This window comes from Vipera ursinii (assembly GCF_947247035.1).
Source record: "Vipera ursinii genome assembly, chromosome: 7".
Taxonomy (NCBI): Eukaryota; Metazoa; Chordata; class Lepidosauria; order Squamata; family Viperidae; genus Vipera; species Vipera ursinii.
The window spans coordinates 49,162,174-49,183,944 of NC_139521.1; the positions used below are offsets into that span (position 1 = coordinate 49,162,174).

A 21,771-nucleotide genomic window follows, 5' to 3' on the forward strand; every position below is an offset into this window, starting at 1 on the left:
GCGCGGTGGCAGCACCTCCCCGCGCGCTGCTTAAAAAGAAGAAGAAAAGAGGGAGCGAAACATGAGAGCCCTAGTGAGCTCCAGCTCCCGCCGGCAGCAGCAGAGGAGGCATCACGCCCGGCAGGCTGTCCTCCTAGAACGGCGGCTTCGTTTATATGGAACCCCGCAAAGGGACTTGCGGCTGCCGCCTCCACCGTCGCCTCCTTCGCTTCGGCCGCCAGCGCGGAGAATCCTCCGCCAGGAGAAGTTTACGCTCCGCGCTCGGGCGCCTCGGGAGCGCCTGTTAAACCTGCCGCCGCTCTTGTCAAGTGGCGCAAACGCCCCGCGTCGAGGCTCAGCATCTTCTTCCCTTTTTGCTCAGCTGGGGCGTGCGCCTGTCTGTCTGGTGGCCCGCCGGGTTTTGTTCGCTGCCGGTCCTTCAGCTGTCGGGCCTCTCGTTCGCCTTGCAAATCGACCTCTCGGGTAAAAACGCAAAAACTCCCGAGGTTTCCAAAAGAAAAGCCTTGCCTCGTTGGATCGATTGCCTTGGGATTGGTCACATCGGCCGGCGGCGCTTGAGGTTTTCCCCAGTGGCATGGTGGGGCTAAAGATGCTTCCGTTGAAGCTGCTCTTGGTGACCCTGGTCCTCTGCTTCTTGGAAGGGGAAACCAAGTTGGGCGAGACCGCTGCCAAGAGGAGAAAGTGCTTGAATGGCAGCCCCCCCAGACGCCTCAAAAAGCGTGATAGGAGGCTGATGCTCCTGGAGCCCCCCAACAGAGGGGAGCTGTTGTGCCAGGGATTCTACCCCCGCCTGTCCTGCTGCTCCAGGGCTGAGAGGCAAGGATTGCTCCAGATAGAGAGCAACAAGGTAGGCTCTAGTTGGGCTGGATAGGGTTGGGTGAGAGACCGAAGGGGCATGCTAAGAAACCAATCTTTGGATCTAGGGTTCTAGTGATCTGGGAGAGGGAGGACAACCAATGGAGAACAAGAGGTGGAACTCACACGCATCACTTAACAGTGCTTGGAGAGGTGTTTCAGGGGGATACAAGAAGGTAATAAATCATCTTTACTAGGTTCTGAGTTTTGCTGCACTGGAAGGCCACTTCATTGACTGTTGGAAGTTGTGGGTTGAGAAGTGTTCCTTGTGGGTCCTTCTTGGATTACAGTGGCACTATTTCTAAAAACCCTCGTCATGCTGGGTGAGAATTGTTGGAGCTGTTATCTATTACCTATGAAAGACTGTAGATTGAGCAAAAGCTGACTGAACAATAGTCTTCACTGAACATAGTGAAACAGTATGGGAAAATGCTGTTCCTTCTAGATGTTGCACTTTTGGCATTGGTGTAATCCAATTTGGGGTGTTTCTAACTAAATGGGTTTAATTTTAAATGTTTCTTTGTGTTGAATCGAACTGCAGCATCCTGTATCTTTGTTCCACCTGGGCAAATTATTTCAAGTGGGTTACGAGTATTGGTAGTTATTACTGACCTTCCAGATTAGAAGGAGGATGCATTCTAAATGCTGAAGAATAATTAGGCAACAGAATAAACCCTGCATACACTAAACAATCTAGTTTACCTCTGCCGTTACTAGCCAGGTGCTCAGGGGATTCCAAACATCCACGGAAGAGGAGGAGAGAAGCAATATGTTATGAAGACAGCAGGGTTTATGTATTTATTTTAAAAGACAAATTTTGAGATAAGGAACCAGCAAAGGAAAGGAACAGAAACATCCTTCTGAGGATTTCAGCTATCAGATAGGAACAAATGCAGAAATGAATTCATGAATAAAGTAGAAACAGGTACAATTTGGACCCTTAGCTGAAAAGATGTTGCAGATGGAGGAATCTGTCAAGAAGGATTAGTGGGTTTTTTTGGACTCATTTGGCATGCCACGATAGTGATGAATTGTAAATTAAGGTGGTGGTATTCACAGTTTGTCCACATGTTTGTGCAGGAAACTTAAGTTAGCAGATAGTGACTGGGAGAGCAGATGATGCCAGGATACTGCAAAACTTTTACGATCCTTTCAGGTCCTCCAGTAATTTACTCAGACTCTTCTGGAGAGAAACCTGAGAGGACAGGATGAGTGAATTCTATGAACTTGTTCACAGCAAATCGGTATAGGATAATATCGTATGTGCAGTGGTTGACATTAGTTTCACCAAGAGAGAAATGTTGAATACATTGTCTCTTATGTTTCAGAACCCTCTATCTATAAATATATCATTGACTTGAGAAAAGAGCATTAATGTGTAACTTTTATTGGAAATGTGATGTGGAATGACAATCTAGCTATTTTAGAATAAGAAGATAGTCTGCTTCTTAATGGGGCTGCAATTCACTGCCTTTCAGCATGTGGATGTTATAAGTTTTGCAGCCTATTGTTTTGATCAGGAGTGCAACGTGCAAAACTGAACCTAGGGAGTGAAACGGGATGAATAAATGTCATTGAGAATCACTGCACGTGAAACAAACAATCAGGTGTCTTTCTCATTGCCCTCCTTCTCCCCCCCCCTCCAGCATTTAGTTTAATTAAGAATTCCTCTGTTACAACACTGCAGTTGTCAAGGTCTGAGAGTGGCTTGGAAAACTTGTGCTTCAGTCTTTCTGGCCCAGGCACAATTAAAAAAAAATACCCAGGCTGAATCGAATTTTTATGCTCAGTTCACGGTAGATTTCACCCCATTCTCATGTAAACAGCTTCTACGAATCAACATATGTGTCTGGGTGGTATCTCTCACTTTGTTTTGTAACAAAAAGCCATATTGCATCATTTAATTTGCTCAAGTCATGCAAATAGGGAAAAAAATCAATAGGACAAAAAGGGGTCGACTTATCCTCCTCCCCACTAAACTGCTGCCCACACACAGAGTCCTGTTGCTTATGGCAAAAGAATAACAACAACACCATTGTGTTTGTTGGTTGGTTCAGTAATGGGTGAAACTGGAGAACATCATTCTCCTTCAGTCTCCAGCTCTGTCCAAATGTTCATGCCTTTTGAGGGAGCATTTGTCCTATTGCCTCCACTCCCAGATGGGTGAGAGCTGCCTTTGCTGCAGGGTTTCAGCGAATCAAACTCTATTCTTAACAGATGCAACAGGAGCTTGGATGGATATTTTCTCCTCATGTTTGGCCAGAGGTAGTGTCAGCAAGCTCCTGTGTGGTAATCACATTAACTGCACACTAACTGCATTCAGATAATTTTTTAAAGGTTCTAACTGAAACCCACAATGGCCAAGCCAAGCTGGGAAGGAAAATGTCCTTAATCTGCCCAGTTAGCATCATTGACAGTTAGCCACTGCAGCAGTAGCACAACATCTATAATATGAACTCACTGGAGAATTTTGTAATAAAAAGTTGTATTTATGTGATGAATTAACAACGAGACTGATTTTAAACAATTCCTGAATTTCTAGGAGTTAGTAATTTGTGACAGTTATGACATTTATCTCTAAGTCTTGTTTTTTTAGCATTTTTCACATTTGTGACAATGCATTTAATTGGAAGACATAGACTTTATCATAGAGAGAGAGAGTGCACCAAATAATTCCAATTGTATTTTTAAAAGACTGCTTATTTTTACAAACAGAAAAACAAAAGTACATACTTTATATTTCAGTAACAGTAAGGACGAATACAATGCAGTCCTGTTCATACATAAGTAATTTACTTCATTTGCAATAGGGTTTAAGATCAGTATTTGGAGTTCAATAGAACTAGCTCCCAGATAAAGTTTTCTAACAGATGCATGTGGGATTTGTTTGGAGTTTTTTTTTAAAAAAAATCATTTCTTGTTCATTAGACATCTGAGGCATAACTTTTCATTGAAAATGCATCCAATTTAAAGTCATCAAACCCTGAACAGGGTAATCTGGAAGGAATCCAAAAACTACATTAGTATGTTTTGAAGTGCCACAGCATATATGTGTTTGGTATAGTGGTGAAGATGCTAGGATAGAAAGTGGGAGGTGATGAGTTCAAGTGTCGCCTTAACCATGAAAGTCAGCTGGATGACTTTGGGTCAGTCACTCTCTCTCAGCCCAACCCATCTCACAGGGTTATTGTTGTGGGAAAAGAGGAGTAAGGTGTGTTGGATATGTCTGTCACCTTGAGTTATTTGTGAAAGTAATAAAGATGGGATACAAACAAATAAATAGGCAAATAAATAATCTAAGGAAAGGTGTTTCGGCAGAGTTAAAGTAAGGCAATGTGTTCATCAGTTACTTTAATTACAAGGAACCTCCAAAATTAAGATTACATTTGTCAGCCCTTTGGCTGACAAATTTTATTATCAAAATTAATGACTGCTAAGAGAAACATAGCCAGTCTCTTAAGAATCACAAAGATGAGACAGAACATATTTTAATGCACAGAAATGAAACGACAAGCTTCTCTTTTGTAATGATATCATTGACATTTTTTCTTTTAATTTAATTCACTAATCTCATCAGCAAACCATACATTTTAATATTTTGTGGTTTAAAGTTTGTTTGCAGACTGTCAAGCATAGTGGTTTTTCTCTATCTTAGTTGGTTTCACAACTGAGGCTCTTGTGGAATGAATGAAAAGTAATTGTTTTCAAGTGTGCCCTTTTAAGATTGCAATTGTTGTGTCTAATTCTTTCTTAAACAAAAGCTATTGTTGAACACATCCAACTAAACAAATAAGTCATCTTGGGGTCCCTTTAACAGCTGCCTTGGTACAATGATCTATTTATTATTGTCCTAAAAATGAAACTGAACTCCTTAATGACACAATCTAGCACTATAGTCCCAATGAAGTTTATGTTCAAACTAGCAGATGAATAATATTGCAGTTAAAAGAAGTTAGTTTCAAGTTTCAAATACTGATTAATCTTAAAGCTTGAACTTAAAGATTTGAACTTTTCCCTTCCCCCAATCTCAAACATCACTTCCCTATTGAACCCTACTTGAAAATAATAAATAGATTTCATATGCAGAAACTATGTTAATCTGTGTCTGTTATGTTTTTTTGCTATTAACCTATTGCCAGGCCAAATCTTTCAATACCTGCCATTTTTATCTGTCTTTCTGTAAAAGTTAATGAATAAATTAAGAGATGTCATAAACTAGTCAGCAGTAGACATAATAATTAGAATGGATGTTTCAAAAGTGTAAATCAATATGTTATAATTTTACATATTATTTTTGAAAACAGAAAACAATTAGCACAAATTTTTAGCTTCAGGACATACTTATTATTAAAATGAATTTGAATTTATTGGTGCTGTTGGAGCAATTAATACATTTATTCAGGCTCAGTACATTATTATTATTATTATTATTATTATTGTTGTTGTTGTTGTTGTTGTTGTTGTTGTTGTTGTTGTTGTTGTTTTTGTTGCTGTTGTTGTTATTTGCCAGTTAGTAAAGCCAAGAACAGAACATTATGTACTGCATATGAGCAAACATTTTCCAAAGCTCAGGCTGATCTTCAGTTTAAAATATCTCAGTTAACAGATCCATATTGTGAAAATAATTGAGAACAGACTTTTGTGTGCAAAATTGCCAGGTTCAGTACCTGATATCTATTCTATCCTCCTCACTGAAGACCTCAACATCATTATTTAAAAAATTATGTCAAGACTAGATAGGTTGTGTCCAAAGATGACTGATCAGACCACTTTGGGCACTGAATGTTCTTACACAGTTAGACATGTATAGCCAATGCAGTTGTTGCACTAGTGATTCTGGTCTTACCTAGCTCAGGCTTATGTTGTGTTTCAGCAGTGTGCATTGCTTCATAAGCTTGACAGCCATTATGGATGAGGCCACACCAGGTAGGGAGACTTTTTTACAGCATTTTGTAGTAACCTCAGGGAGCCCTTTAATGGTTCTTTGTACCATTTCTTCTATCCTCCATGTGACCATCTTCCAGCAGAAGGAGCTCTTTAGGTATGTGCTTTTCCAACATGTGGATGACATGATCTGCCCATAGATCTATACTCTCATCAGCCCTGTGTGGACTTATCATAGACCTGATGGTGAAGTATATTTGAAAAGACATTAGGACATTTATTTCTTTCAGCTACAGTAGATAATAATGAGTTAGATAGTCTGATATCTTGGAAGGTAGCCATACGAGCAGCTGAGCTCACATAGAGTAATTCTGTAATGTGACAGCAACGTTAATTATACATATGACATCTAGATTTTAAAAAAATGGGGTCTTCCTGTAGAAACGTTTCCATATTTCAGGAAGACTTAATCTAGCACACATTTGATTTTCATTTCTCAAACCATTCAGAGCCATCCATAGCCTGTAGACCAGGGGTGTCAAACTCAATTTCATTGAGGGCCGCATCAGCATTGCGGTTGCCCTCAGGGGGCCAGGTGGGTGTGGCCAGGGTGGGTGTGGCCTACTGGGTGGGTGTGGCTAGAGTGCATATGGCCTACTGGGTGGTTCGCATCAAGAATGCCTATGGGGGCCTGGGCAGGAGTGGGACAGATCTGAGGGTCTCTGGCAGAAGGAGGGTCTCTGGGCCAGGGCCAAGGCAGTGGGGGCCGTTCCCTCACTGTTTCCAGGATGGCTTCACGGGCCGCATGAAACCACTTCGCGGGCCACATCTGGCCCCCGGGCCTTGTGTTTGACATGTCTGCTGTAGACTCTCTTTCATTTGTTTGACTGTGCAGCAGGACACAAGATGGGAGATTCTGTGGCATTTCTAAGGCTCCAGGTCATTGAGGATAGTAGTCTGCCCAGCTGAGAAATATTTTCCTGTGTGTATTCTTATGACCAGCCCAACTTTATAGTCCAGTGTTTCACAAACTTGGCACTTTTAAGAAGTGTGGACCAGCTCCCAAAATTTCTCAGCCAGCATGCTAACTGAGGAATTCTTGGAGTTGAAGTCTACACATTTTTATAGTTGCCAAGGTTGAAAAACATTGCTATACGCCAGGGGTGTCAAATGGCCCATGGGCCAGATGCATCACATGGAAGCCCTGCCCATCCTAGCTCTGGCAAGGGGGAAAAAGTCATGATACATCGCAACACATCATGTGATGCAGTGAGTTTGACACCCCTGCTATAGGCAAACAAGGGAAATCTAGGATGCCAAAAATTCTTGCCTCTGATATTTAGATAAGAACATAAAATGAGCTGGATCAGACCAAACAGTCTGTAGTCCACTCTTATGTTTTTGGGAAAGAGATAAGGAAACCCAAAAGCAACAGTAGAATTTTCCCATTTCTTTGCCCCAATGCAGGTGTCAAGAACATACTGTTTCTTGTGTTAGAGATCAAATAGAATTGCCATCAACGGTAGCTACTCTAATACTAATCTGCCTAAGTCCTGTTCAAATTATCAACATTGATAGGTATCGTTACATTCTGTGTGAACAAATACCACAGTTTCCAGATAGGTAAAATGACCAAAAAAAATCTCCAAGCTTCAATAATTGTTGTTGTGGTTTTTTTTTTAAAAAGCCTTCTTTCCTAGAAGATCCCTAAATCTTCCATTATTTAGCAACTTATGATTATGACCTTAAATGATAATTTTCTGAGAGAGTGAGAAAACCTTATCTCCTTTCACTTGCACTATTTAGATGTAATTTTATAAATATGTTATAGGTGCTATTTGCTCACTTTTTTTTCTAAACTAGAAATAATAATGTAAACTCATTGTAGCGGGGTACCACAATAATTTTGGTTGCCCTCTTCCTGGTACCATTTCTAGCTTTTCAAAATGTAATTTCAATGAATTTACTATGCATTTTTAAAATAATTTTATCTTTTAATCATCTGGTACATAAAACTGTTTTCCGCAAGTTTTTTTTCAACAACAACAACAACAACAACAACAACAATAACAATAACAATAACAATAATAATAATAATAATAATAATAATAAAAGTTGGAAAGGGCCTTGGAGGTCTTCTAGTCCAACCCTCTGCTCAGGCAGGAAACCCTATACCATTTCAGACAAATGGTTGTCCAGTCTCTCCTTAAAATTGTGATTGTGAACCAGTTTTTATTTTCTGATAATATAATGAAATTTGATTATTTTTTCTGAAATACATAATTACATTCTGCTCATAAAATACATGTTTGAAATAGAGGCTAGTGATATAAGTGAAATGTATTCCTAACCAGAAAGCAAGTCTACTCTACAATTTACAAAATAAATTGTATTTTGTCTACTACAATTTACTGTGTCTACTCTACAATTTACAAAATAGGAAAACATTGCAGAACATTAAGAAAAAAAAACATTGACAAGAACAATTTGACAATGATAATCAATTCCAGAAGGTGATATTTCACCTTAGAGATTTTCAAGCCAAGACTGAACATCAACTTACTTGCTATATTCTGAATGGAGCAGAACGTTCAAACAAATGGACTAAACTTTCCGTACAATTTCAAAAAAGGAATAAGGAAATAATTGTATAGCCATAAAGTAGAATCTCTTTCTAAGAAACTGAAGTGTTCTCTTTCAGTACACACCTATTCAGAGGACAGTAAACCAGATTCGATGTCAGCTGGACACTTTGCATCATAACAGTCCAATCAGAAGCTATCATCAGGAGTATTTTGTGTTGGAAGAAGTCAAAAATTCCGTATTTCTTTTCTACCTTCAAACATTTCTATGTTTATTCTTCATTTATCTTTTCTGTCTATTCTAACAGGGATTTGGAAAACTCTTGTTAGGACACTTTTACACTTTGTAAGACTTTAAAGGTAAACTCATCACATTGTATATGATGTATTTTAACTTTTAATTTTCCCTGTAAACCGCCCTGAGTCCTACGGGAATAGGGCGGTATATAAATTTAAATATAAATAAATAAATAAAAATCTGATTTGCTAGAAAAAGGTTTCCACTATTAAAGCACTGCAGCTTTGCCAACTCTATAATAAGACACTGCAATGTCTTCTCAAAAGAGAATGTGTACTATTTTGCTTAAAATAGAAATATCATTCCTAAAGTAGAATAGAATAGAGCTGGAAGGGACTTTGGAGGTCTTCTAGTCCAGCCCCCTGCTCAAGCAGGAGAACCTACACCGTCTCAGACAGGTGAATGTCCAGTCTCCTCTTAAAAATGGAGCACCCACGATTTCTGGGGGTAAGCTATTCCAACTAGTTGATTGTCCTCACTGTCAGGAAGTTTCTCCTTAGTTCCAGGTTGCTTCTCTCTTTAAATTAGATTGGCTCTAAAACATGTCAAAAACAAAGACTGGTAGATAACATTATCTGCTATTCAAGATATGTAAGATATTAATGTCCATTAGGCTAGTTTTTAGGGCAGAATTGGCCACCCTTTGAGCAGTATGACCTTATCATATGATTCTGTCAGTTGCTCCCTATTCAAGGCTGAAAATTGTAGCAAAGATTGTAGCAAAATCACGCATTTTAAGACTAACAGTTACAGTATATGATGCTGAAACAAAAGTTCAGAAAGCAGCTCACCATGCACATTTGGTTGTGTGTGTGTGTGTGTGTGTGTGTGTGTGTGTTTGTGCACCATTTTTAAGTGTAAAATTACATTAATGATGAAGATCCATTATGCTAAAGCTTGCTTAGAGATTACAAATCTAGGTGATATTCCTATTGCCAGAGTTGGAATTAAATCTGCTAAATTCTAAACACGTTAAGCACTATTAGTTTATTTTACCCATTATTTTTGAACTTGTTACTTGAGTTATTCGGCTTTAACTCGGCTACAGAATACATGCGATGCAGTCAAAGAAAAATGTAATATAATTGTTTGAAGGTATTGTAGTTTACAAATAGGGAATGTAAAGCTGAATGCCTAATAATTAAATTGATATTCCAGTGTCAAAGCACTCATAATACCTTCAGTACATTTCATTAGCTTAAATGTATTAAAATCACAAACTAATTACATATCACAATTAAGTCACCCTCTGATCTACTTTGAAGATAACTATTTTATGATTACCATCAAACCAATAAAACATGATGGTCAAAATATCTTGTAGAACTGCAGTATCTCAGAAGATTCAGGAAACTATACATATATATTTCAAAAGATATCTGAATTAACAATCCTGGAATTGGCAAAGAAAGCAATTAATTGAGCAGAATGAATGGAGTAATATAGCAAAAAAATTTTTTTATACATTTGCCAGAAATATTCATTAATAATTACAAATCTAAATCATCACACATATCGCTCCTATTCCATGGTCTGAATAAATTTAATAGGTGTTGAATATCAAATTAATTCTTGGTTACAACATTAGAATGCAGAAAATAGCTGGAATGCTACATTATTTTTTGGAAGGAAAAAATATAATTAGTATAAGTATGCATGCATAAATCAATTATTATGAAATATCTTGTGCAAATTTCCAAGATTATTAAGTTTATAACATAAAAATAAGAGCATGCTATTTCCTTTTCTACTATAAGATTACTACACTCCTTTAGTGTTGTGTAAAACTCATTAAAACTAGTTAATGAACAGTTTAAATATTTAAAAACTCTTATATAATAGAAAAATGGACATTTCACTCTGTTTTAAATAATACAAAACCCAAAATATGTTGTAAGTATATATCAATGAAGGAGAATATTTGTAGTTCAGGATTGAAATGTGGTGTCCTTGGTGCTCTCTGACATTGGTTGAATTATATTGAATTATACTGTATATATTATTCAGATATCGAATAAAATATGTCCATGCGAAGTGTGTGTATTTTTAAAAGAAACTCAGTTTTAAGACTGATGTTTTAGTATGGTTTCTATTTTTTTCAGAAGCTATATTACCTTTCAAGAAAATTTGGTTGCATTTAGCAGTAAGTGTTTTACAATTAGGGAATTTATCAAAATTCAAAGTGAGTTAATTCCCTTTTTCACTTTAGCTCAATTGTTTTTCTTTCTGTCTCTGTCTCTCCCAGACTCAAACTTTTACACATATATTTTTAGAGAAATGTATTGGCGCAAGTTTTTGAAAAATCACAACACTGCACCATTAAATAATGAAAACAAATATGGCTACACCTTTCAAACAACTGACTGTTGATTAACAATAATTAGAAACCAGCACAAACTACCTCGAAAATAACTTTAATATATATATATAAGTAGATCTCGACTTATGACCACAACTGAACCCAAAATTTCTGTTGCTAAGCATGAAGTTGTACCCCATTTTATGATCTTTATTGCCACAGATTTTAAGTGAATCACTGCCATTGTTAAGTGACTCATGAGGCTTTAAGTGAATCTTGCTTCCCCAGTTGGCTTTACTTATTGGAAACCAGCTAGGAAGGTTACAAAGGGTGATCACATGACCCCAGGACACTGTAACCCCCATAAATACATGCCAGTTGTCAAGCATCCGCATTTTGATCACGTGACCATGCAATCCTGCAGTGGTTGTAAATGTGAAAACTGTTCACCATTTTCAGGGCCGTTGTAACTTTGAACGGTCACTAAATGGTCACTAAACGGTCACTAAACAAATGACTGTAAATCTAGGACTATGGGTCCGGATTACCTACGGCAACACCTGCGGCTGGCGTCAACTTCCCTCCGTCCAGTGCGCTCCCACAGAGGAGGCCTCCTCAGGGTGCCTCCGATCAAGGAATGTCGATTGGTGGCCCCCAGGGGGAGAGCGTTCTCTGTGGGCGTGCCAGACCTATGGAACCGCTTGCCGGCTGGGCTCCGGACGGCCCCCGACCTTCGCTCCTTCTGGCGCGATCTCAAAACCTTTCTTTTTGAACAAGCTGGCCTGGTCTGATGGGTTGGGGTTGGGTTTTATAATTGGTTTTAACTTCAATATGTATTAATTTATTACGGGCATTGTTGTTTAATTACTTTTTAATTTTTGTATCCGGTTTTTTATTATGTATTGCCCTGTTCACCGCCCTGAGTCCTTCGGGAGAAGGGCGGTATACAAATTAAATTATTAAATTAAAATTAAATTAAATCTGTATACAGTTCTCAGTGAAACAAAAATAGCAACAACTGCCAATCCAAGCACTTCAGATTCCAAATGACACTCCCACCTGATACATTTTTATGTCATATCCAGCTTGTCTGAAAAAACTATATATAGTACGGGGGGGGAAACTATACACATATCTAGCCATCAATCAATAGACAGCTGGAGGAACCCTTACATTTTCATTCATTCAAGTTGTCTCAGCTAGATCAAGGCTCGTGGGCCCGACTATTAAGATAACTACTATAGAGGCAGTCCTTGACTTACAACCATTTGCTTTGCAACTGTCTGAAGTTATGACAGCGTTAAAAAAGTGGCTCGCTTAAAGGTCCTCACACTTACAACTATTGCAGCATCCCTATGCTCATGTGATTGCAGTATAGATGGTTGCAACTAGCTCACACTTACAACATGCAAATCATATGATTACCATTTGCAGTCTTCCCAGTTGGCTTCTGACGAACAAAGTCAATAGGGAAAATGATAAGAAATGTCACAAGTTATGGTTACTTGATGTCTTGCTTAAAAAAACAGCAAAAAAAATTTAAGATGCAATCATGTGATGCTTTACTCACCTTTTAATGAGGAATTTTCTGATTCCACTTGAGGTCATAATTTGTAGATTACCTGTAACTTATTGGTTCAGCATAGAATTACTTGACTTGTATCTGGTGATGGATATAAGTCAATTTAGCTACACAGAGATCAAGAGCCTTGGTGGAGCAGTGGGCTAATGCCTCCTTAAGTAACTAACACCAGCTGCCTGCAATTAGTGCAGGTTCGCATCCCACCAGGCTCAAGGTTGACTCAGCCTTCCATCCTTCCGAGGTAGGTAAAATGAGGACCCAGAGTGTTGGGGGCAATTAAGTTTACTTTGTAATAATGCCGCTTGGGGTGTGTGTGTGAAAGCCCTAATAAGCAGGCATATACATAGAATGAAGGCTATTGCTAAGCACATTGATTTGTGCTTAGATTGTAAGCCGCCCTGAGTCTTCGGAGAAGGGTGGGATATAAATGGGATTAAAAAAACAAAAAACAGAAAGTTCAGATGTCTTCTCAATCTTTGCTCCATAGAGCCCATGGTGAGAAGCTCAGACATTAACGTTGCAGAGTCAATACATTTTGAACAAAAGAGAGGTTATAGCAAGAATTATAGTAGTTATCTAGTTTGCCAGTAGTATTCTTGAAAAGCAACATGAAAACTGGGGAAAAAATTCTCACCTTTAGGTTCAAAACTTGTTTAAAGTAGGATTGGGCTGAAAGAAGAGTAGAATGGGACCTGGGCTCTGTTTCCAAAAACAATTCCATTTACTTGCCTAACAGTGATGTGATATTATTTAATCAGGTTGGTTTTTAAGAAATTGGAAATGAATGGAGCAAGCCCTAAATATGTTTGAGTTGTCATCATTTTGTTGTAGGCAATGTCTGCTCACATAATTTCCATCTCTATTTTGACTGCTGCTGTGGCAGTTCTCAATTTTTGCCTAAACCTTTCCCCACTTCCTCTCTTTCTCTTTTTTCACTGTTTAATGGGGAATGGACTCCTCTGTGGTGAGTGGCAGTGCCGGTTACTCCTGCTCTTTGTCCCGCAGTCTTTTTCTAATGCTGATACCATCCAAAGTTCCAGCTGCCACTGTCAGCTCTTTAGGTTGCAGCTGCTTTTTTCCTTTGGGCAGCCCAGCCATGCAGCTGTGGGAAGCACAAAAGCTATTACAGCTATTGCTGTCCAGTTTCCACTACTTTCTCCACTCAGGGAATTATTGTGGCCAACACATGTCTTCCCCTAGCTCAGCTCAGGCACTTTGGAGACACTGAGTCAGGAATAAAGCCAGCCGTTGCCTAATTTACATAACACCTAGGTGGCCATGGGAAATTAATACTGAGATAAAATTTTTGTCACTAATAATTTGTTGCTAATAGTTTTTGTAAGGCTAATAATTTTTCCCCCCACTTAGTGGTTCTTTACACTGCAAGAGATGTTCTATCCTACTTTAAAGAAATGGAGCAATAGGATTGGAGGTTGTATGCCCAGCCCATCTTCTCCCATCTATTTAGGGCTCACTTACTATACAAGTAGTCCTCAACTTACAGAAGTTCACTTAGTGACTGTTCAAAGTTACATCACTGAAAAAGTGGCTTATGACCATTTGTCACACTTATGACCATTGCAGCATCCCCATGGTCACATGATCAAAATTCAGATGCTTGGGAATTGATTCATATTTATGACAATTGCAGTGTCCCAGAGTCATTTTTGCAACCTTCTGACAAGCAAAGTTAATGGGGATACCAGTTTCACTTAACAACTGTGTTACTTATTTACCAACTGCACTGATTCATTTAACAACTATGGCAAAAAGAGTCATAAAATGGGGCAAAACTCACTTAACAAATGTTTCACTTAGCAACCAAAATGTTGGGCTACACCTTTGTATCAGACTAACGTCTCTGCTTATTCATTGAGTATGTAATGGCCTAGTTTATTTATTGTTTTTGCTTGTCGGTTATCAAAAGTAGGACAAGATAACCTTTATTGTCATTTTTTTTACTGTGGGCACAACGGCACACATCAAAAATGAAATTTAGTTGCCTGCTCTCAAAGTGAAACACATGACACACACCTAAACATACTATATACAACATATGTATAGACCCATACCCCTATATTACATAACAGATAAATATTAAATACTGTCCATCTTGAATATATAATGGAAGAAGGAAGCCTGAGAGTTCACAAGGTTAATGCTGTATGGAATAAAACTATGGCTGAATCTGGATGTTCTGCTGTGGATACCATGAAGCCTCCTCCCAGAACAAGGAAAACAGGTTGTGAAGAGGATGTGTAGTGTCCCAGATAATCTTACGGACCCTGCTCAAGCAACGCTTCTGTGCTATGTCCTGGATGGGAGGGAGGGAACTGCCAATAAATCTTTTCAGCCATCCTCACCACTCTCTGCACCGCCTTCCTGTCTGAAGCAGTGATGCTTCCAAACCAGACTGTGATGCTGTATGACAGGATGCTCTCAATCGTCCACCTGTAGAAAGCGGTCAGGACTGGGGAAGGAAGATGTCCTTTTCTCATGTGACGCAGAAAATGCAGGCACTTCTGTGCCCGCTTCATCAGTTTCTCACTGTTGAGCAACCAAGCCAGCCTACTCGTTAGCTGCACATCCAGGAATTTGATGCTGGTAACCGTCTTCACAGGTGAATCATTAATGCACAGAGAAGTGTGGCTGTGCCTGCCTTTTCTGAAATCGACAATGATCTCTTTGGTTTTTCCAGTATTTAAAACTAAGCTGTTTTCCTTACACCAGTTCACCAACCCCTCAACCTCCTTGCGGTAAGCTTCCACCTTGTCATCATGAATAAGGCCCACTACTGTTGAATCATCTGCGAACTTCACAATATGGTTGGTGCCAAACCTAGCACAACAGTCATGGGTCAACAGGGTGAACAGCAGCAGACTTAGGACGCAGCCCTGAGGAGAACCTGTGCTCAAGAAAATGGTATTAGAGGTATTTCTTCCAACTCGCTCATATTGGGGCCTGTTGGTAGAAAATTATGAATTCAGTTGCACAAAGGAGTGTTTAAGCCTAAAAGGCCCAGTTTGTCTACTAGATGCTGGGGAATGATTGTGTCGAACTGAATCAACGAACAATCCATTGCTTTGAATTAATGGCAAGACAGATGTGTACAAAACCAGATTATTATTAAATATCTACCCAGTGTTTCTTAAAGTGTAGTCCTAGGACTCCTAGGGATCCATCAAGGCCCTCCCAGAGATCCATGAAATCAAAATTATTTTCCAGCAATGTTGGAAATGAGAAGTAACGGTTGGTAGCAAATGAATCAATTTTAATTTTAATTTTAATACAATAAATATTGATAAAAATAATGCTCCTTTGTGGTCTTCTTTAATTTTTAAAAGTGGGAAAGGGTCCTGAGAGAAGAAAGTTTAAGAAAAACTCGTCTAGACTATTTTATACTTTAGAAGTATTCCCTCTGTGCAAAGAGCACATTGATTTGACTGTCTGAATCTCTTTTTGTGGACATTGTGATTACTAATAAGAAGAAATTAATTATGTGCCATCAGGTTGTAATCAATTCCTGTGGACACATAGGTAGATTTTCTTCATGATGATTCCTAACCTGCTTTTTCAAATCTTCCATCAGTGCATTCATCACCACTGTAATTGAGTCAATCCACCTTGCTACTGGTTGTGCTCTTCTACTCTTTCCTTCTTACATTCTTAGTACTGGAAACTTCATTTTTAGCTCTATTGAGAAGTCCGGGTTGATTTGTTTGATGATCCGTTTGTATTCTTGGCTGTTCACAATATTCTCAGGAAACTTCTCCAATACCAAAGTTCAAAAACATCAATAGTCTTTTTATTCTGCTTGTTCAAAATCAACTTTTGCTTTTAAGAGATGACTTACTTAACAACTACATCACTTAGCAACCAAAATTCAAGTCCCAACTCTGGTCCTAAGTCAAGAATTACCTGTATTACAAGTTCCATAAATAATCTTTGCTAACTTCAATTATATTTTAAAGAATATAAGAATATATTTAAAGATATACTGTAAATCATTTAAATGTTTTAATGGATATTGTTGCTCATGACCCTCAGCATACTTATAAATTAATTTTTCAAACTAATGTTAGTTATACACAAACTTTCAATTACTTATGAAAGGTCAATGGGTCTAATAATAAATACATTATTAATCAATTCAGTTTATAATGTAAAGTCGGGGAGGAATAGAGATATGAACAATTTGTGTTATTTGCCAGTTTGGATAAAAAGCCTAGTTGTATGAACATACAGATAGTCTTCAACCCTATTTGAGCCCCAAATTTTTGTTGTTAAGTGAAACATTTGTTAAGTGGGTTTCGCTCCATTTTATGACCTTTCTTGCCACATTTGTTAAGTGACTTACTGCAGTTGATAAAGTTAGTAACTTGGTTGTTTAGTGAATCAGGCTTCCCTATTGACTTCGCTTGTCAGAAGGTCACAAAAGCTGAACACATAAAACCTTGGGACATAGCAATAGTCATAAATATGAACCACCTGCCAAGCATCTGAATTTTGATCACATGATCATGGGGATGCTGCAAAGGTCTTAATTGTGAAATATGGTCATAAGTCACATTTTTCAGTGCCGTTGTAACTTTGAAGGTGACTAAACGAACTGTTGTAAGTGGAAGATTACGTGTATAGATCATATTTGATGATCAAATATGATGGGGTCATATTTCAAATGCAGTTTTTTTCCAGGATAGAAAATGCAAGTTTTCTGACATCATAAAAACAAACAGCTTAAAATATGATCTGTTTTGTATGCCTAGGAACTCGTGATTATTGTAGTAGTTTCCACTTCCAATATATTTTAAGGATGGTTTTCTACGCATTATCATTAACAGAGATCTATCTGGATTAATACCAAGAGATATAAAGGAAAATTACTTGACTCCTTCTATATATTGTCTGTCAGTCCACAGTATTTTTAGAAGATAAAAGAAGTATTTTTGTCAAGATCTACGTGTAAAATACTGGCTAAAGTTTAGTGTACAGTTAAAAATACCATCATGCCATGTATTTGGGCATGCATAACACATACATTACAGTATTATATTAAATGTAATTACTTTTCAGTATTACAGTAATTAGTAGCATAAATGGGAATTATACTTTTATTATTTGTGGTGTTTTGCTCAATTAACTTGAATTGGTAAGATGTAATTTTCACACATTTACAATATCTTTATTTCAGTGAAAACAAGACATACATTATAGAATTATAACCCAACAACTTATCCAGACATGTAAACAGTGACAGCACTTTATTGCTAAATGCTAGTAGAAAAAGATGTGCACACCTCAAATTCAATTTTGTGTTCTGTTTACACACAAAGAATTAGGAGAAGAAAGCCAGAGCTGTGTTATTTATTACATGAATAATTTAGCTTCATTATTCTGTGTATTCCTTTGTACTGATGCTAGAGTGAGGGTTGTATCAGCACCTTTCCACAACCTGGTCTTCATCTACTAAAGCTCTCTAGTTCTTATGTTAACAGCTTCGCTCTGTCATGGGAGTGAGTGAAACCATGTGTAACAGGTATGCATATCAAATAGCCATGCCCTGGAAGAGACAACCGATGCAATATAGGATAGAGCAACTTGGAATCATATGCAAACTATTATGCTGTGTACTTCAAATCAGGTTTCACAGAACCAAATATGAGCTAGGTGAGAGGAATTACTTTTATAGGATATAACTGAATGTTTAAACATAATCTATCTTTTAATCTAGCTATATAGAATTTTAATTACCTATGTGATAGCTTTATGATTACATTTTTATTATTTAATCCCCAGAATTGTGACAATGACTTACTGGTTTTGTTTTTTTACATATAATAGGCATAATAGGTTTAACCAATAACGATCTTGGTTAAATTGGCATAGATTTTTTATATAAGATTGCAGTGTGCTTTGTAAGATACAAGAAAGCTTATATGTTTCTGGTTTGTGGCTTGCAGATCTTTTCTGTTACCAACAACACAGAATGTGTGAGGCTGCTGCAGGAAATGAGATGCGCTCACTGTTCACCGAATGCTCAGAATCTGTTCCATTCAACTGTGAAGGAAGCATTGGAAAGAGAACTAGCCCTTCCTTTCCTGTGCAAGGATTATTGCAAAGAATTCTATTACACTTGCAGAGGTCACATCCCAGGTAAAATATTGGAAAAGAATAATAAATTGAGGTGATATATACCTACCCTAACCACATGTCCTTTATTATAAAGGACAAACTTTTATTTTAGAAAGTTATACTTTAAAGGTATTTATTTTTTTAAAAACTCAGTTTTGTCCTTTATTTTCATCATTTAACTACAAATGGTACCACTTAATGCAGTCTTTCACATTCATGTGAAAAATATGGAGATTGAATTATTTTAAAATGTACTATTTGATTTAGATATTTTTATTATAATATGTGAATTTGTAGTTTTCTTAATTCTGCTGTTGAATTTTCTTTGTAAAGCCAAGTTATCAATATAAACATTTTTTTATTCTTATAAGGCTCTTTCAGATTTGCCATTTTTTCAAATTTGTCCTTTATATTTTCCAAGAAAAAAATGGTCACCATATGTTTACTTAAATTTCTTATACACTGTAAAAAAAACATTTATTTAATACTCATGTTCTTTATCGGGAAAGTACTGGTAGTTATTATAAAATGTTACCTAGATCTGAATTTCTTAACCAAGGATCCATATACCTTGGTTGGTACAAAAGCAGTTTAGTGGAACATAAAGCGTTGGACCAGTTTATTTGAGAGAGTGTCTATTTCTCATGGTTCCTGCCTAATTGGTATTGGGCCAACACAATTGCACGGTCCCTTTAAATAATGTCACCTCTGACAACCCAGGAAATGTGCCATCTCTGTCAAGGCAGCCGTCCTTAGAAGATGGACTCTCCTGAAAGCCATGTAGCTTCTTCGTAGCGTTCCAGGGGATCTTAGAAGACTTGGTTGTTCCCTCAAGTCTTGTGGGTAGGGTAGATGGAGGCACTTCTGGGATGGATTTTGTAGATGTTTTCCTCTTTGAAGTTCCCTGCTTACATTCTTATGGGCCAGTGTTTCAACTGAAATAATTAATATCTTGGTCATTAATCCACCACCAAAATTTGTTACGTTATCAGTCATGGATCCTTTCTTATAATAATTCCTCTGGATAATTCCAGATGGCTTCCTTCATTTTTTTTAATTTAAACATTTTGGAGAATTTCCAACTGACATAATTTTGTTCTATGAGCAATTTTTAATCTGAGTTTTGCATTTTATATGTTAAAGTGGATTTTGGCTTGACCTTTATACTTATTTTGAGATTTGTTTAGAAATGACGTATTATCGCTAATTTTTTAATACGGAAATTAAAATAAAATAAATACTGAAATTAAAATATTGCTAAAGAGTAAGTTTAGACCTTAAATAATGTTTTGAAATAAGAAATAGAACTGAGGTAGCAGAAGAAAAAAACCAGAAGTGAACGTGAAACAGGAGGAAAAAAGATGATTTAGTTCAAACATTTATCAGAGGAATAATAAGCAAAGTCTACCCCAAAAGATTAAATTATAATGTTACAACAACCTGGATGCAAATATGAATCATAATGCTAAATGGCTAGTAAATTTATTTCAAAAGTTTATCCTTATAAAAGAGATGATTTGCTAGTGATGTAAGAAAGCTAAATCAAACTTTCAATTGATTTATAGTTCTTGGAGGAATTCCATGATGTTGTTAAACACATCAGGTAAACAGAGGCTTTTGATAAATACAAAAGCCCACAACACTGTAAATGAGATTCTTCATGCACTGTAAAACAGAAAAGATAATTTATTCCATCCAAATCTTTGTTGATCACACAGAAGCATAATCCAGAGGAATTTGAGGCAGTTAATTTTTCCAATCTCAAATGGGATTTAGGAGTACTTTACCCCTTTCTGTTGGCTGAGAATTCTAGGAACTATTGTTTAGGATATTGAAAGCGGGAAGGTGGAACTACAAAAATTAATAATTTGCTAATGTTAATAATGTTTGGAAGGAATCAAGGAATCCATAATTAAGTGTGATGGTTGTATGAGTCCTAGTGTGTCCTGTGATACACATCAGCCTATTTCCCAAAGCTCTGCAATTGAAACAATAGTATTATTGAACCTGAATGCAACAGAGCCACTGTGGTTTTGCAATAAACAGGAAATCTGCTTAAATGTTATGCATATAATTCTATCTTTGATTTGATATTACATCTGAGCATAATCTACACAACATGAAAAGTGCCTGTTGCACTGTTTTTATCACATTTTAAACTAAACAGTAAACATTTATGAAATAAATGCAGCTTTTAAAAAAACAAAAAAGTTTAAAAGGGGAGCAGACTACTATGAAATAAATTAAGAAAAACTTTTAAGAAACACTCTATACTTTTATTGCTTAGAAGTCCCATAGATGCATAACTTTGAACTGGGGGACGGGGTAGTCTTCTCTGATTAACATAAGGAAACATTTTGAAAGGGATGCTTTTAGTGTGGTTTAGCATGTATCTAAACTCATTAAAATATGAAAATATTATTATTGTCTTTCTAAACTACAGAGACATTTCTTAGGCTTTTTTAAACCAGCTGTTCCTTACTCTTTATTGCATTCTCCAGAGCAAAGCAGAATAGATCACAGTTGCCAAGACTGCCTGTTGAGCAGCGATAACAGATTAGATTAAATATTTGGCTCATGCTGCAGGCCTCCAAGGGAGGTTATTATTAATAATAATAACAACCCTCTACATAAATATAATTTTAATTAGCATATGTGTGTGTATGTATGTGTGTGTATACACACACGTGTGTAGATATATATATGTATGTGTGTATACACACACACACACACATATACATATATATAAAGAGTAATCTGCTAAATTGCAATATTCTTTTTTCCCCTAAAAAGTCATTATTCTTAAGGAAAATTTGCTTTTGCAGAATAAAAAGATTAAATGCTGAAACAACGGGGAGAAAGGCATCTTAGCTGCACAGGAGCTGGAGTAGAAAACGCTTCACTCCCCAGATCAACATATGTGGTGACAAATGACAAATTTATTTTCCTACAGAGTTTGTGTATATGTAAAACTGCTGAAGTGCATCAAGATGTCAAGTGGTTTTTGTGACCACCCAGGTTGCCTTGAAAGGGAACCAGATGAAAATATCACTTTAAGCACTGGACAGAGCACTGAACTTTGCATGCTACACTATCAGCCAGAATTGGGTTTTCTATATCAATAAGACCCCAATAACAA

At 37.2% G+C, this 21,771-nt stretch overlaps 1 protein-coding gene across 1 annotated transcript in view; it reads left to right on the forward strand.

Moving 5' to 3' along the window:
- Positions 1-524: 524 nt before the first annotated feature.
- HHIP (hedgehog interacting protein) overlaps positions 525-21,771 on the forward strand; it is a gene marked incomplete at its 3' end in the record, with an annotated part of 91,744 nt that continues 70,497 nt past the window's right edge. The window contains exons 1-2 of the mRNA XM_083367778.1: positions 525-847; positions 18,461-18,653. Coding sequence (XP_083223904.1) covers positions 575-847; positions 18,461-18,653 — 466 coding nt within the window. The 5' untranslated portion in view covers positions 525-574. The remainder of the gene's footprint in view (positions 848-18,460; positions 18,654-21,771) is intronic.